Here is a 14,285-nt window from a genome sequence, read left to right on the forward strand (position 1 = left end):
TGCCCTCTTTTAGTTTACAGCCATTCCCCCTTGTCCTGTCACTACACACCCTTGTGAAAAGCCCCTCTCCATCCTGCCTGTAGGCCCCTTCAGGTACTGGCAGGCTGCTGTAAGGTCACCCCAGAGCCTTCTCTTCCCCAGGCTGAACAGCCCCATCTCCCTCATCCTGTCCTCGCTGTTGTTTCCTTCACACTCTACGAAGCTCTCCCTAGAAATTTTTCCTTTTCAGAGGGCTCCTCCTCCAACAAAATAAGCCGGATAACTCAAAATGGGCAGAGGCACAGCCAGCCAGCACGCTCGTGAGGACGACACCCGAGGGGAACGGGCTTCGGCCATGCCTGGCACAGGATAAACAACTTCTCGTGCTTACCAGCAGCGCTTGGCCTTTCACTTTCTGCTTTCAGCAGCGAGAACTGGTTCTGCACAGCATCTGTTGCAACTTCTTATGAGCGCAGAAACACACAAAGAACTCAGGCAAGTAAAACCAGTGCAGGGAGACTCCTTCCAGCCCTGCTCCATCCCAGCAGACCGCAGGCAACTCATTGCTCTCTATGTTCTCTTGGCATGCGCGCAGGCACCTTCCTACTCTCTCAAGGTCACCATAGTCTCTATCGTTCGCTATAGAGACTTTTCCATAAAACTACTTGAAAAATGCAGATTCTCTTCCCTTCTGTGTCGATGTGCACACATGATGTGACACGCCATTCAAGCAAATCTAGCTTTACTGACTTGGATACTCGCAGAAATGAACACACGCCTGCATGCCCCAAACCAGATGAAAACAACGATTTAAATTCGCAGGTACCGACAGTTACACCAACCGATACAGGGACAATACTACGTAGTTTCTCTGACCTATTATGAATACAACTCAAAAAAAAATCAATAAACATGAACCACATACACAAATGCGTGATCTACACAGAATGCTTAGAAGTAATTGCAAAAGGATTTGTTGAGCAATTACAAAAAAAAAAAGGAGGAATGATTGTCAGGAGGCGACTTGGTTGTGGGAAGAGGCACTTCATTCACCGCATGACTGACTCACGGTGAATTACTTGCGTAACGCCACTCACAGAAATCATCTCTCTGCAAAAGTGCGCACATGTTAAATCAACCAAAACACGGAGCGGTCCATGTTCTCGGTACAACGCCGTCTGCTTGAGATGAAGAATGAACCAAAATCCTCCCAGCTGGGCAGGAAGTGGGGAGAAATCCTCTTTTCTGGTATCCTGACAATGTTTTCAAGAGACAGCTCGACAGTGCTCGCTTGCCCTACTCATGCCTGGCATTTCTGCTAAAAGGAGAGTCTGGGCCTGTAATACTGCAGAGCAAGCTCTGATAAATCTGAGGCTGCGTTTCCCACCCAACTCAATTGACTGCCATAAGGTAATTACGGTCCTTTCCTGCAAAATACAGAGCTCTGTGAAGAACGTCAATGGCGTGAACGCTAGCAAGATCTGCTTTCTTCAGGCCGCTCTCCAGGTAAAGAAGTCCTTCCTTCATTTGCTATCTGCGGTTGAACTGTGAGGTAGAAAGCTTACCGGAATTAAACAAAGGGCACTCTTTTTCACTGCCCCCCCTGCCTTTAATTTCCCATAGTAAGTCTCCAACACTAAAAAAAAAGAATAAGGAAGGAAAAAAAAGCCATAGCTCCTTTCTAAGTCTGGCGTGCCTGACCCGATCCACCGGCCATACTCCAGGAGTCAAATTCAGATGTTGGAAGTGACCAGTGATAACACCGGCCCTCAGCTGCAACACAGTAACTTAAACGGCATAAACCAGGAGCTTATTCTCTGGCTATAGTCAACGCAGAGGCTTCAGCTGGTATTTCAGAGCTCTTCTGTTTGGAGCTTTATCGATTATAAGGAAAACCTTGGTCTACAGGGAGAGGAGCAGCTGCAGTAGGAATAGCCGGGTACAGAGAGCATCCCATCCAAAGCAGAGGTCCACGAGGCCGCGCCGAGGGCAATGGCGTCTGTGGGGAGGCAGAAGAAGCACGCTCGCTTTTGTAGAGCTGCCCCACAGCTACAGCACCGAGGCTGCAAGCAGCAGGCCTGCGTGTCGCGGGAGCTGCTGTCCTGGCCACCGCTGCCCAGCTGGGGCGAGGGAGCAGGAGCCAACACAAGCAAACGGATCCTGCTGCCCGGGGAGACCCCAGCCACGCTGACGCGAGAGCCTGGGAGCGGAATCCTCAGCTCCTCCTGGGGTTTCTACTGACAATCGTTGAATGAAGTGCACAGATACTCCCTAGAACTGGGACCTCAGCCTGGGACTTCCTTTGTCCCAGAGGAAACAATCCCCCATGTCATTCACTCATGGTGAACAGCCCCATCAAAAACATCCTGAATACTATGCTTCTGCGACACAGAAGACAGAAAGACCCAAGTGGCTTAGGCTGTGGAAAGCCTGCAGCCCCTGACTCCCGCTTCTCGAATGTGTGCTCTAAAAACCCAGGGTGCCCCATGCAGGAGAGGGACATGAGCTGTGGTGCAGCTCCTAACTCAGCTGTGAGTGGGGACCTTATAAATGCTTATAAATATCTGAAGGGTGGGTGTCAGGAGGATGGGGCCGGACTCTTTTCAGTGGTGCCCAGTGACAGGACTAAGGACAACGGGCACAAACTGAAGCCTAGGAAGTTCCATCTGAACATGAGGAAGAACTTCACCCTGAGGGTGACGGAGCACTGGAACAGGCTGCCCAGAGAGGTCGTGGAGTCTCCTCTGAAGATATTCAAGATCCGCCTAGACAAGGTCCTGTGTAGTCTGCTCTAAGTGACTCTGCTTCAGCAGAAGGCTTGGACTAGATGACCCACAGAGGTCCCTTCCAACCCCAAACATTCTGTGATTCTGTGCAATCCAAGCACCCTGCACCAAGCCCCTCCAGTAACAGTCAGTGGCAGGACGCGGCCTGGCTCCCGAATGGCAGTGGGACTACCGCACCGCCAGTTTCTCCTCAAGGTCATTGTGCTTCTGAGCATGTGCTGGATCTGTGGCCAAGATCCACAGAGAATTCTGTCTCTTGAAATGGACGAGGCTATTGATTTCAGGCAATTTTGGGAGTTCGGTGGTGCCAAGGCGCAGACAGTGGAAACTTGATTTCAGAGGTCAGAGCACGGCCCTAATTTTTTATATGCTAATATTGCTCCAAATCCATGAACCAGCTTTATACACCGATTTTATAAAATTCATGCGTGTTTTGTGGGCAAACTCATAAAACACATCTTTGGCTTTGCTATTTATCAGCATCTCCCTTTCAGGCGAGCAGACAAATCCACCTCACCCATTTCTAAGAGAGAGCTGTTGTACTAACACGGGAGGCACGCGCGTTCAGCAAGTGCATGCTCCAGGAGGACACTGCACGTACCACACATGACTTGTACTGTGACAACCTAAGCCAAATTCCCTCTCAGGTGGTTAAGACAGCTGCATGGTGGTTGCGAGGCAGACTTGTGGTAGAAACACGAGACATCTGTAACGCCTATTCCAGCATCATGTTATAAACGGACAGATGACAACTCATGTTGCTTCAAGTCCCGGAACTTGCTGCACTGAAGGATTATTGACAAATGCACATTTCACCTTGTACTAAAATCTTGCACCAAAACAGTACTTAAGTGCTTGGGACAGCTGGTAGACATAGGGAGAAACTTTGCGCAGTTTTCAGAAACGAGCCGTTTTAGTGTCTTGTTAAATGAAGCAAGAAACTGATCAGACAGCAGCACAGGATTGAGAGATGACACCAGATTTTGGAGTCACGCTGCTAACCCTCTTCGCCCCTGTGTCCATTAACCTTCCACCTCTCGGCTGCCCAGCCCATGGAACATGCCAGCTGCTCGAGGCAGAGACCGCACCCAACCCGCACTTCTGCAACTGCACTGCTTCTTCCATCACAACTTCTCAAAATCTATTTGGATGACTTTCTAGCCTTCGTCACTGAAGTAAAAAGCTTGATGATGTGATCCAAGATATCTTAGACCGCAGACGACTGGCAAAATCAAGCTGGGATGTATTATTCTGTGTTACACCTCCAAATGGAGGATATTCAGCTCCTGGAGCTGGCAATGCCAGCACAAGGTGTCTCAAGATTTCTGAAGGCACGACCTGACTTTGCTCAGCCCAGCATTTCTGCCTTCAACCACACACTCGCAATGACCACAGACTGCTGCATGCTTCTGAGAAACTTTTATTGTGTGACGGGGATCATCGCACAAACGTCAACAAAAGACATCGTTACACAGCAATACCAAAACCAAATTATTACACAAATGCAAAAAATGAAACGAACCCAAACCAGAGTTAAAATGACGAGAAAGCAGCGCGCTGTCACACAATGTAAAACACATACAGAGAGCCACATTCTTCTGCTGAAGTGTCAGAGGCTCATCTCCATCACAGGAAGTGATTTCAACTCTTTCTTCCCCACCTCTCCCCCCCAAAAGAGAGGCATACTTTAAAGTGAGATATTTCAAAGGGTCAGATTAACACACAAAGCAGCATTTTGTACTTTCATTTGGATCATCTGTCCCGTTCTGATTCTTCTTGCAATCTTATTTTAAACATGTATTGGGGAGGTTACAAGAAATTGTCAACATCCCTCCAGCCACCAGCATTACTGACATTGGGCAGCAGGTCCCCCCTCTTCCAAAGGGCAGTACGAATGGTATCGCAGAAGACTGCGTCTATCTGGCAAATGAGCTCTGGTTCAGTCCACCAAAGAGAACTTTGCCCTTAAAGTAAGCAAAACGTGAGATAACCTACCCTTGAGAACTGTGCTGGTTTTGACTCTCCCAGTGGTCTTTTGCGGAGGGCTGGAGCAAAGGCGCACCAAAACGAACGTCTGAAGAACAGTTCTTGAGATCAGAACTAAAGGCTGTTCCTAGTCTTTTACACTGAACAAACAACAGTTCTGTAACTGATGATTTTCCCTATTACTGTATGAAATTATATTTATTAGAAATAAGACTCCAGAATACTTTAAGGCACCTCATGGTGAAGAAGTATTTTAAAGGCTTGAATAACTCAGAAGACTGAGTTCTTTTTCCAAGATCCCCAGGAAGGAATGTAGCTTATAGGAACCAGCTTTGCCATTTCCAAACAAAAGCATGAAAATCTTCAAAGTGGAAGTTTAGAACTATTTGAACTTTTCTTGAAAAGGAAACATAAAACACCTTGCTGGAAAGATAATTCATCCATTTAACGGACGAAGACTTTCACCAGAGGAAGGCCTTACTCATCCCTGATCTGAGTTTCGCCATTCAGGTATGTTGTACTTTTTTATTCAGCTGAAATTAAACGGGTCAGTCAATCCTGACCCACAGTCATATAAACAAAAAAAAAACCTATCAACAATAAAACCAACAAAAGAATCTAAAAACCAATTTTCTCATTAAAATGTTTTTGTTAAACTAAAAAGATGGATACAATGCCAACGATGGACATGAATGACTTGCTTTCACAGTCGTTCTACTCAGCAATTTATGGGTTTCAAGTGTGATTTTGTAAAAAATTTGTTTTCTCTGATATTGACATTTGATACCTACAGCTAGTAAAGTTCTGCCAAAACATGCGAAGAAGCAGAATGAGCATTTTCAGAGATACCTAACATTTCTGTGCGCATTCAAAAAGCTACAGGATCAAATTCATTCTAGTTTATAGACTGACAGCTAGATCTGTCAAGGTCTCATACCAGTGACTCTGCAGCAGCCAGTGTTTTGGAGCTCTGCTCTGAAATATAACTCACCATAGATTCATTTCAGAGCTGAAATGAACTAAAACTGTAATTATACCCTTGGTTTACGCATGCTTACCTCCTCGATCGGATAAAAAAAAAAATACAAACTCAAGGTATATGGCCAGGAGAACATACTGTTCTCTTAGGGTACTTAAAAATTTCAGTGTATTATGCATCATACTTACTCTATTGTAAGAACTAACTATTTAGAAATAAAAAGAATTCACTATTGTAAAACACAGTTAGACTCTGGATGTGTCCACACTGCTCAATAAAAAAGGTAAACAAACGAGCTCAAGCACCAGACTCCACTAAGCGTCCGCAGTGCCTTACTCGTCAGCTCACTCTGGCTCTGTTTTCGCCCACTCCAGCCAGCTCTCCCCATGACAAAGCTCGAGCAGAGTTTGGGCATGGCTCACACCACAGATCCCTTCCAAAAGGGCAGTTACAGACAAGACCATGGAAGGTCGAACTTCCCCCATGCTACACAGTCCTCTGCAGTACCTCTGCAGTACAAACGCCACTACTGAGCTGCACAATAGCCCTATCCTTATTTCAGACAATTGGAATTGAAAAGGAAACCACAACAAAATTCACTAGATGGTAACTGTGTGCTAGGTCCGTAAGCGGACTGCACGAGCCCGCAGAAGACCAAGGGCCACATGATACAGAGCAGTGGATGTGGCTGGTGTGTTCTAAGCAGGACGAGCCACAAGCACTGCACACATGAGCCAATCTGTGCCATGCGGCTTTGGGGACAGCTAGCTGTCCCTCACCGTCTGCTATTTAGCACCCGATGTAGCACACACCTCACGCCGTGCATCACTGCGTGAAGTTCACTTCCTCTGGTCTCTGTGGGATCTGTTATAGTATAAGGGGCTACACAATGCAGAAGAAGAGTCAGAACCTGCCGAAAAACACCTAGGGGCAAGAGCACTTCGTTCTGTAACCTCCTGCTAATGACAGCAGAGGATGTCACCTGCAAAACCAGATGCCTGATGTTTGTTCTTCCCTCCCTCCTGGGGAAGCTGGCTGGTGGCACTGCAGGTAGCAAGAGGTCCTGCCCTCTCTCCTGGGATCTCACAGCAGGACAGCAAGCCCCTGAGACTCGCAGCAGGGAAGATGCTGCCACAGGGAAACAAGGATTCTGCCTCTCATCAGCCTCTCACCACTGGGCTGACTTCTGAGCAGGACAAAGCCCTTCCAGACGAGCCCTTGTGCTGAGGCACAGGCTTTGGCCTCAATTCGCTTCTCAACAAGGACAGAGTAATTTTATATTTGAATCAGTTATTTGCTTGTAGAACTGCTTGAAATGAGAAAGATTTGTTTTTGCTGTACTTTTAGGCCTCTGGGTAAACATGGGGTAAAGAACATTTGTCTTACAAAGGTAATAGCCAGCATCTGCAGTATTTTTTCTTAAAAGCATAGTATTTTCCATGTCCTGAAGAGATCCGTTCATTGCCTTTTAGTCTCTTCTGTGCTCTTGAAACAGTAAGATGCACAGATTTATTTTCTACCAGACTTCAAAAAGTAGGTATCTCACTAAACATGAAAAAACCTGAAGCAGCACAGCACTTGCTTCATTTTTTTTTTTTTTAATTATTTTTCTTTTATTTTTAAGCACAGGAATAGTGCCTTTGTGTTAAAGTGCTTTGCTGAATCAGGACATGGCTTACGGAGACCGAACCCCTCTCTCTCACTGCACTCCCCTCACTATCTGCAACAGCCATTCAGAACTGCAGGTTGCACTTTCCTACCTATTCCGGTAGGATGGTAACTTCAAACAGCTCCAGTTCAACAGAACCCCTGACGCAAAAATTTAAATATACTAAGGTTACATATTTTTAACACACATTTAATGAATTTGTTGTGTACCCTGCAGTTACAGCTTTGGCTTGAAGGCACAAATATTAAGGCACAATAAATGCAAATAATGTATACATTTCAATGTGTTGTGTTGAAGATAACTTTGTACTACACAGTATTTAGGTATAATGACATGTCATTCAAACATTTCCTAAAGTTATTTTAATACCTTTTTTCCTTTGATAACCTGGATAAAAAGAGGAATGTATGTTAAATTATTTAAATATTTCTCCAGTGCAAATGTGGTACTTTTCTTCTAAAGTATAGAAGACTGAGATTGATTTTTCAGCATTTGGATTTTAGCAAAATAAAACTAATATTTACATATTGAACAGCATTATTTGAACCATTTATAAAAAAAGTATATAGTACTTTTTGCTATCAAAAAGAAAAAGTATTTTTGGCTTGTTCAATTCTTTCTTCTACCAACCTGCAGAGCTACTTGTGAGAGGCAGAAAGACAGTTGCACACTACCAAATCGGCTGTTTAGACACAGCTGTCATGCTACAGTGACACTGGAAAAATTTTGGTTTTGCTTGTTCTCAAAATATTTCCAAAAAAGAAAATGGGCACATTCCATCTTTTTTAATAAGCTCCAAATATGCACCCTAGACCTGCTAGGTGTCCTGCACCTGTTTAAATAAAAGACATCTCTACCACATAACTTTCAAATAAAAACTGAGTCTGCCTAATTTCCTTAGCAATACAAACATAATTAGATGGAAAGGAAAACATATTGCACTGAAATTAAAGAAAGAGGGACAGTAAAAATTCTCCTCTCAATATTAAATAGGAAGGATGTCCAGTGCAAAAAATCACCCCCTCCCTTTCCTCTCCCGCTGACACCTGCAAACGTTGTGACTGAGTTTAGACGATCTCAGGTTTATACTCTATGGAAAACAGTTACTGTTATTAAGAATCACAGTGCAGTTTCAGTTACGCATAATCCCGTGGAAGGATCCAAGGAGGAGTCTGTGGCAAGTTGACCATTCTGAACTACTTCTGGGTAATTCTTACTGAAGTACACCTAGGAAAAACACCAGATTCTGTGAGTAATTATGCCTCAAACACCTTTCAGTTTCAAATAAAATTTCTGGAGATAAATACGGTAGAGACAAACACATGTCCTTAAGCAACTCCAACAGGAGCTTCAGGTTAGTGGCATTCAGTAACTCTGTGTAACTGAAAAATTAGTGAAATTACTATAGGATCTTACATTACAACAAAGTGTGAGAAAAATCCCACACAACCTGTAGATCCACTCCAATTCTGGTAATTCAGATAAATAGATATATTTTATCACTTCACATTAAACTGATAAGTGAAATCATTTTACTAGCTCAAAACATGGAGATAAATTAAAAACAGGATGACAAAGAAGCTGTGAAATCTTGCGTCTGCACAAGGGTTTCTCATTTTCACACATAAAATGAACACAATGGATTTGGATGTTAATATCAGGTTGTAATCCCTATATTTTACAAACTATGATTGACAACCATTGAAACTTCGAGGTATATGTATGAAATATCCCAGCGTTTAATTTGTGCTGCAGAGCAGTTACAGGGCCTATAGAAATGTGATCTCTGGATAGTGAGCCACAATAATGAAAGAAGAAGCAAAAGCTTTAACAATGACTCAACCAGGCAACTTCTCTAAAATGTAAGATGATACCAAATAATAGGACAGTTCTTTGCCGAGCCTTTGAGTTCCTGAATTCTACCAATTTCTAGCTCAACTAGAAGAGATACAGGTTTCCTGATAAATGTGTAATCAGAACATAAAGGAAATGAAATGCTGTCAAGTTTCACTGTTCCACAATCATCAGTTTTTAGTAGCTGTATCATATCTCTGTTCCATGACAGATGCGCATAACAAAATGAAATAATGTCAAGACTTGTGTGCTCTTATCTAAAAATGTGTTTGGGTGAAAAAGGACTTCAAATGCATTTTTTTCGAAGAAGAATGTGAGAAGTTTTGTTTGAGTCTTAAAAAACAGAAAATACACTATCTTTCTGAAGCTGACATGTGTCACGAGTCAGGTCTCATAGCCAAGTCAGACTGCTTTGACTACGGCTTATGAAACATTTCTCCAAGTTATATTCAGGAGGGTTGTCAACAAAGTTCAGTTTGTTTGACAATAATGTCCTTCTCATATATATGAATGCATGTATAAGACACGCGGGATAAAAAAGAAATAGTCATTCTATAAAAACATTCCTGTAAGTACCACTGTCGGCTTTTGTGCGCACACGCTAACGTGGGATATATGCATCTTTACCAGTTTCACAGAATATTAAGGTCTGATTTGAATCAACAAAAGAACTGGAAGCCCTGTTAAGAGGCATTCCTCAGTAACTAGCCACAACCGGATGCAACGGAGTGACGTTAACCAGGCACCTGCCTGCACACACGCTGCAGAGACGGCAGCACCAGTTGCGTGTTCCCATCCCCTTCCTGGGTTAAAATAGAAAACTTTGGCGTACCTTTAATGCAGCTTTTGAATGTGAATTTTTTTTTTTAAAGTTAACCAGAAAACCTTGGCACATTACTAGAGATGTAATGAAATGGCAGCTCCTTTTCAACTGTCTCATTGCAATTCTTCCCCTGAGCCCAATCCCTCAAGATATTAAATGCTCAAGTCTTTAAACTCGCTTCTTCCACTGCCAACAGAGCTGCAACCTTTTTAAAAGGCATCACTAAGGTGAGATAACACTTAGTATTTAATATTTACATCTGTCATAGCTTTAAAATAAAATCACCCTTATTTTTTCCTCAAAGCACTCAAAAACTGACTGACGGAAAACCAATCCTATCCGGACGCCACCAAAACTTGTGGAAAATCCTCTCTCAACGCTGCCCAGAGCGCAGAGAACACACCAGGATTTTCTCCTAACAGCTTCCTGTAAACTGAGCAAAGATAAGAACACGGTCTCCCAATGCCAAGCCCAACCCTGTCGCAGTCAGGCTCACAGGCTAGTTCACAGACACTCAGCAGTCTCCACTCTGAGCTGCGCCTGTGCTGTTTCCTTTGACACTTGCACAGAAAACGGGGATACCGAGTCACCAAGTGAGACGTAAAAACAGCAGTGCTGGATCAGTTCGGAAGCCTGAGCTAAGGTTCCAGCAATAGCTCAATCTTGCAATGCTTAGCCAAGATGCCCACAAGATTCGTTTGAAAATTAGGTGTCTTCAAAGATGTCCAAAGTAATCTTCCAATTTAAGGTGTGCAGTCCCTCTTCATTTGCACTTAAAGGATATATGCAGAATCCATACTGCTCCAGAAAACGCATTTAAAATCTCACCTTACTGAAAGAAGCTCTTGCAGCAAGTTTGTTCTGTGCAAGATTCAGGTCCAAAATGCAATAAATCAAATAATCATTGCCAAAGCATGGCCACATTCCAAACCATTTTACTTAGCAACCCACTGTAACGCCTCTTGAAAAGTATGTATATATGCCATATTACCATTTTTTTTTATGTGCAGCATGCTGTTTTTCAACAACAGAAAAAAGCTGTTCTTCATAAAAACAGTTCTTAGTAACCACAGTAGGAATGTACGAGACCAACAGCAATACATGTAACAGACCTACTAGTGTAGAAAGAAAAGCCATCACAATCAGCTCTCCTGACTAAGAAACTTCTCTGAAAGTATGCACGAAGCACAAGGGACAGCAATACCGAAAACCTTGAATTAATTTCCAAGTCCTTCAAACAGAAAGGACGGTAAACTGTGCTTCTGGGTAGCTGCTGACTGGAGATATAGTCTCTCGATTCCCGTATTTTTGGGCTGAGTGTGGATAAGCACGACGCTTTGCATTCTTGGCAGATGCTAAGGCTTGTATCTGCCTTCTAGCCTGGGAGTTAGCAAACTTTTTCATCAAACCACATTTCAGCAGAGACTGGTTCCTGGATCTCTTCCCTTCCTGTACAAAATCACATAACGTTGATGTGGTAACTGCAGATGACTATATGGGCAAGTAACATCAGGCAATCATTTTTATATATTTTGAATTATCTTTGAACGCAATTGTGCAACTGGGGAGGGCTGCAGGGAAGGAAGAAGAGACAGCACGACACAGCTAAATCTCTACAGATGACAGCCGGACAGCCTCACCTCTTGCCATTCCAAGGATCAAGCCGCAGGAAGCTGACCTTCACTTTACAGACAAACAGTGGCCATACGAATTTGAAGCTATCCCTTTAAACACCATTTATATAACCTCCAAACTGTCATACACACACCACAAAAAAACACGGCTAACTCATTCATTTCTAGTGATAAAGCAAAAGAAGCTACACTGCAGCAATGGAGAAGGACAGCACAACTCATCACATAGTCTCGTTAAGGACAAAGCTGTTTCCTCAGTTCTGCGATTAGTGCCACACATGAACTTACAGTGTAAGCTCTCAGCTACACAAAGCTTCATTTGAAAAACTTTAAAAAAAAAAAGAGAAAAAAAAAAGTGAAGTTTAGTCACTCTAAAAAAAAATCCTAAGAATCTGAACAGATACAGAAATCTCTTCCCTAATCTTCCAAAGGTCCAGTAAAATAACCTCCATGACAGCAGCACAATTTATCATTTTTTTAACAACGTGTGGCGATGCGTCTGTGTTTACTAGGAAATAGCCGGGCACCTGCCATTTTGTTTCCTGTCTTTACGTGTTGCTTCCTGCCTGTTGCCCTCCTGTTTCCCCAGGGAACAGTTTAGAGTTGGTGTTCCCCTAGCTCTGCTCCACACATACAGCAGCTTAAGGAGAGGAACGCATGGAGGCTAGAGGCAAGACCTTTGCTTGTCTTCAGCAGGCTCTCTTGGGTCTCTCTGTGCTAAATATCGGCACCTTACTTGCATGATGAAAGTAAAGTTACACGAAAATGAAGCGAGTTGCTGCCAAACTGAGCACTGCAGTCTCAACTGAGGCAACGCTGAAACTTCAGGAGCACTGAGCGAAATAAAACCTTGCTCTGGACATCCTGTGTGGTAAATTGTCAGGAAAAAAGAAATCAAGTCAAAAGCTAGTCAAAATGAGTTCCTCTATCAGAGGTCATTTCTTTATCTTCTTTTGTCTCTGCTTCAGCTTTCCATCTGAAAAGCAGAGATGATACAGCCTCACCTCAGAGGCGTATTACGAAAATTAATCCATTGATGTTTCTTAAACACTTCGATTGCCAGAGGAATGCTCACAATTACGTTACTAATTCTGTACTCAGAGTAGGATTTGAATAGCAAGCAGTAAATCAGGCACACAGACTTGTAAGGAACAAGGAGGGAACACAACATTCAACAGCTGTGCAGATCAGAGCAAGGGTACAAGAACAAAGCAAGAGAAAGCACAAAAATCAGAATGCGACCACACTCCCAGAGACCATAATATAACGCGCAGGTACTCAACCTCAAACTAGAATTTGATAGGTCCTTTAAAAAATATAGAAATAACACATAAATGCCAGACTCCGCAACCCTAACTTGTTTTTACAGCAAGTGTCTCTAAGATCAATGCCCAGCACAGGTGAGCATGTCATACATTATTTACACTTAACCGTTCTGTGTACATACAGAACGACGCAAGAAATCCAAACAGTCTTTCAACTCAGGGTATACAAATACACTTATCATCTGGAAGTCTGTGTATATCCCACTAAAAGAAGTGCTGAAAATGCTGGCTTAGCCTTGCAAAGCCGACAGATTCTGTTGTGGAAGGCTTACTGTAACACTGAATATGCTAACGAGGTAAACAAACTGCAGAGACAAACTTGATTATCCTCTCTTCTAAAATTACCCGTTTCGCTGTTTCAATCAGAGAAGTCGCTTCAGTCTTGCCCACTTGTTGCACCATTTTGTAAAACAAGCCATCTTGTTCTTGCAGCAAAATGTAAGGTTCACCATATTCTTTCAGTCTTCCTGCATCTAACACCTGTTAAAGCAGCAGAAACCAACATATTAACATAAGAAATTAAAAAATAAATATTAGAGACTACAAGAACGTGGGGAATGTATGCACTTTAAGTGCTAAGATGAATTTTGTATCCTGAAAATTAAATACGTCCTCTTCAAACTAGCATAGCTCTTCTTCAGTTTACAGACCTGTCGTATGATTTCAGAGTGCCCTACAGCCATTCCACCTATAGGAATCCAATGCAAAGTTATGCAGAATACGGAAATACAATGGCTGTGAAGCCAACAAAGCAGATTATAAGATTCACCGTGTAAGAAAGAAATAGAGAGGCCTAAAATGGGTTCCAAAGTAAACGGCTGTGGGTAAAAACCACGCGATAACCACCAAGACAGTTAAGGGGAGAACAAGTAGGTCTTTTGGATTAGCGGAGGTGAAGATGTAATTAAAGAAAATGAGGGTGTTGCTGAAAAGATAAACAACTTCTCGCATCAGTTTCTGCCAACTACATTACAAAGATACCTTACCCTGAACCTATTCTTTCTACATAAAAAAGGATGAGATGCCACCAGGGACATAGGTACCCAAAAGAGAGGAAGGGAGAAGGGAAAAACAACAGAGAAATTAAACAGGCATTAAGTCAGCAAGCCACAGAGGATATATACAGTCAAAATATCAGAAAAAATATAAAAATAAGATGACTGAACCTCTAAGAAAATATGCTCATACTAGTGACTCTATTTAAGGACTACATGGTAGCAAATATTGTACTTACATTTTGAAAAGCTTTA

General features: G+C 42.9%; 1 protein-coding gene across 2 annotated transcripts in view; it reads right to left on the minus strand.

Annotated features, from left to right (window-relative positions):
* Positions 1-7,572: 7,572 nt before the first annotated feature.
* The window catches only part of ABCC4 (ATP binding cassette subfamily C member 4 (PEL blood group)), a 156,310-nt gene continuing 149,597 nt past the window's right edge, over positions 7,573-14,285 (minus strand). For both annotated transcript variants that reach the window (XM_075423797.1, XM_075423791.1), the window contains 2 exons: positions 13,381-13,515; positions 7,573-8,626 (listed from right to left, as the gene is read on the minus strand). In XM_075423797.1, the coding sequence (XP_075279912.1) occupies positions 8,519-8,626; positions 13,381-13,515 (243 nt within the window). In that variant the 3' untranslated portion in view covers positions 7,573-8,518. The remainder of the gene's footprint in view (positions 8,627-13,380; positions 13,516-14,285) is intronic.

Source organism: Opisthocomus hoazin, chromosome 1 (assembly GCF_030867145.1).
Source record: "Opisthocomus hoazin isolate bOpiHoa1 chromosome 1, bOpiHoa1.hap1, whole genome shotgun sequence".
NCBI classification, from domain to species: Eukaryota; Metazoa; Chordata; class Aves; order Opisthocomiformes; family Opisthocomidae; genus Opisthocomus; species Opisthocomus hoazin.